Below are 3354 nucleotides of genomic sequence, written 5' to 3'. Positions count from 1 at the left end.
TCGATTATATAATCAAAATCTATCTTCTTCACTTCTATATTCACTAAATTTGTCTCCTTATTCATATAATACTTTTTTTTAAAATTATTTTATCTCTATCTTTTATCATTACATCACCCACTTTTTTCTTTTATTATTATATGATAATATTTGATTAAGGAAGTCACATTTTGTGAACATATATAAATTAATTTTTTATTATTAATTTTAGGATATTATATGAATCATATTCATAAAAATAATATTTTTCTCTTTTACCCTCTTGCATATCTTTCTTTCTGTTACAAAAAAAAATTGAAAAAATTTATTAAATTAACAAATATGTAATTTTTTTAAGAATATTTAATTTAACTTATTATCTAAGATAAGCAAACGTTTTATATTAATATAAATTTTGAAAAGAATATTTCATTCATTTAATACTCATTATATATTTTATGTTGTTCTTGTGCTCCCTCGGGTGTTAAGGGAGTTAAAAGAAAAGACAAAATCATCAAGACATTATAACTCAAAATTGCTTAAACTTTTCGACATACAACATTAATATCTCCAATTCCTCCCAACACAAAATGAAAAACACATAAAAAAAATTGACTCAGTTGTGAATACACGCTTTAAATTTGTGGGAGAAAATCTGTTTGAATTAATTTTATATAGAATACATTCTTAGAGAAGAACAAGCATATAAAATATCTCAAGAATCCCTTAAAGAAGCCAAATACTTTGATTAAAAAGAAAAACCAATTAACATCCATGATGAAGATCCAAGGTTGTTGCATGTTGCATGATAATTAATATAACACACACACATTATTCAAATGGAAAGCACAAGCTCCGGTAACGAGCGACGAGCCCGAACCTTAGGGTTGCTCCTCCAAACCCGAGCCTCGTCCCCATCCTCCGAAACCCGAAGCACCACAGTGAGCGACGTGTTGAAGTACTCACGCAACTGAGCCACAATCCCCTGCTTGAGCCTCCACACGTGCACCCAGTACTCCCTCGCCCCCTCCCACCCTTCAACCATCACGCGCTCACCAACGGCCCTGATCCTCCGAGGCCTAAACTTGAAACCCTTATCCGTTGACTCCCCGGTCAACGCTCTCATCATGTGGTGGCACTCAGGAGGCCCGTGGTACCACCACTCCAACTCCGCCCTCACCACCTTCGCAACGTCCTCCGTCTCGCCGTCGCGCAGTGCCTTGTACACCGTTTTCACCGTTCTCCGGTTGCGGCTTTCGTCATCTTCCGCCGTGCCGGAGACTCTCTCCGCCGCGGTCTCGCCGGAGTTCGGCTTCATGGTAGAACAATGGTTGTAGACTTGTAACCCATGCTAGTTATAGTGCTCATATTCTAAGTTCTTATCATAATGTTATTAATTAATATGTAATTAACTATTATAACTCATAACATATTCTATTTTATTTTACTTTTTTGAGCGTGACACTCCTATTGTTTAAAGTATGTGGCCTTTCATTTTTATGTAACCTTTCAAACTATAACTGTCCAATTCCATTCCATTCCATAAAGAATATGCTAATGATCACCGGCTTAGTGATTCTACCACAAAATAAGACAAAGCTAATTGATTATAATATATTCAAAATTCAACAATGGGATTTGAGGTTTTTCTTCTAATTGGAATTTTTTAAAACAGATATTCCCACACCTATGAGATTATTTCATTCACATTCTAAATAATCAAACTCCTAACATATATTTAATGAATTAATCACATATACATTGTTAGTGTAAAGTTTTTTTACACTAATAACTAATTATATATTTTAATTGTGTCATGTCACTGTAAATATATTTACTTTTAACAGTAACATGATATAATTAAAATATATAATTGGTTGCTAGTGTAAAAAAACTTTACGGTGACAGTATATAGGTGATTAACTCATATTTAATTATATAAAGGACTCGAATTAGAAGCTGTTGGTTGTTGCCTTTGGAGGTTTCCTCTCAACCTATATAATAAGTTGTTTGTCAAATAAAGGGCCCAACGTGGATATTACTTATAGGACCCGTGGCCATGGGCTTCCATATGGGCTTCCATTTCGCTCAAACTAGACCCACATCCTCAATTGGATCCGTCTTGGGCCCAACCACAGTCTAGTATAATATGCTTGTACTGTCTCATGTAGGTGTGTATCATGCCAAATAATTTGCCACAAGATTTGAATGAAATAAAACTTCCGATTTAGAAAAGAGTTCTAATAAGAGTAGTTGCTTCAATAAAGTGAAAATTTTAACGATGCATTTTATAATTTTGAAGGTGGTAAATTAATTAAGGAGCGTAAGTAATTATTAAAAAAATAGTAATAAATAGGAACTCTCAATTAAACTAGCATAAATAATTAAGCGAGCAAAGTTATCCAACCCTTTGAAGTGTCTCCAACATAGCGAGGAGATTAGTCATTGCTGTCGGCGGTGGATACTCCAGGAACGAACCTAAAAAAAACTAGCATAAATAATTAAGCGAGCAAAGTTATACCTGAGATATAATTTTAGAAAAAGAGAACAACAGTAATATTATTTAATTTGTGTTCTCTATTATTCACTAAAGAATATATAGAACAACAAGTTGTTCAGTAACTTACATAGTTTTTCTTATTTAGTATTTTAATGTGTGTGAAACACTCCCAACATATCATTACTCTTTTATTCAACAAAAGCGCGAGGTTGCTTACTTTAAATTTTAGATATTTTTCTTTAAACATTAATTTATCAGAAAATGTACATGTCATTGTATATAAATTAATTGAAGGCTCATAAAAAATATATATAAATTAATTGAAGCATTAAGCATTGCTCACGACCTTCATGCAATAGGATCAAGAATATATATTTAGGTTCCTGTATTTCCATATCATGGGTATATATATGCAGCTAATGTTTTGCTTTACCCTACTACCTTTTCGTTATAATTTATTTTTGGCACAAAAATGGTAAATATTTAATTATAATGAATTACTCGTATACGTCCTAAGTAATACCCTTAGATTATTTTATATAGAGAGAATAATAATTTTATAAAATTAATCTTAAAATTATTTTTTTTACTATAAATTATGTAACACAATATCTATTTTTTTTAAAATAATATTATTAAAAAAAATAAAAATAACAATTAATACTATATTAAAAAATTGTCGATATTTATTTTTATGTTTTTAATGAGACTTACTATATTAGAAGGAAGTAGTAATTATTAATAGTTTGAGGTGAAAATGGTGGTGTAATTAGTAATTTATATGTCCGAATATTATGAACATTTGACTTATTCTCCTTCCAGAAACTTGATGGCGGTCAAGAGGACTCCACCAACCTTTAAGAGAAAAGGTCAAA

General features: G+C 31.4%; 1 protein-coding gene across 1 annotated transcript; it reads right to left on the bottom strand.

Annotated features, from left to right (window-relative positions):
* Positions 1-814: 814 nt before the first annotated feature.
* LOC109801012 (wound-induced protein 1) lies at positions 815-1297 on the bottom strand. The gene has a single exon (XM_020361979.3). The coding sequence runs from the start codon at positions 1295-1297 to the stop codon at positions 815-817; it is 483 nt and encodes a 160-aa protein (XP_020217568.1).
* Between the last annotated feature and the right edge of the window lie 2057 nt (positions 1298-3354).

The sequence above is a fragment of the Cajanus cajan genome, chromosome 3 (assembly GCF_000230855.2).
Source record: "Cajanus cajan strain Asha chromosome 3, NIPB_CcT2T_4, whole genome shotgun sequence".
NCBI lineage: Eukaryota > Viridiplantae > Streptophyta > Magnoliopsida > Fabales > Fabaceae > Cajanus > Cajanus cajan.
Note: the sequence above shows the minus strand (reverse complement) of the source record. Positions and strands in the feature narration are given on the sequence as shown.

Bases quoted from the DNA above. Each gene is read 5' to 3' on its own strand.
- LOC109801012 (XM_020361979.3), bottom strand. From the start codon at position 1,297: ATGAAGCCGAACTCCGGCGAGACCGCGGCGGAGAGAGTCTCCGGCACG.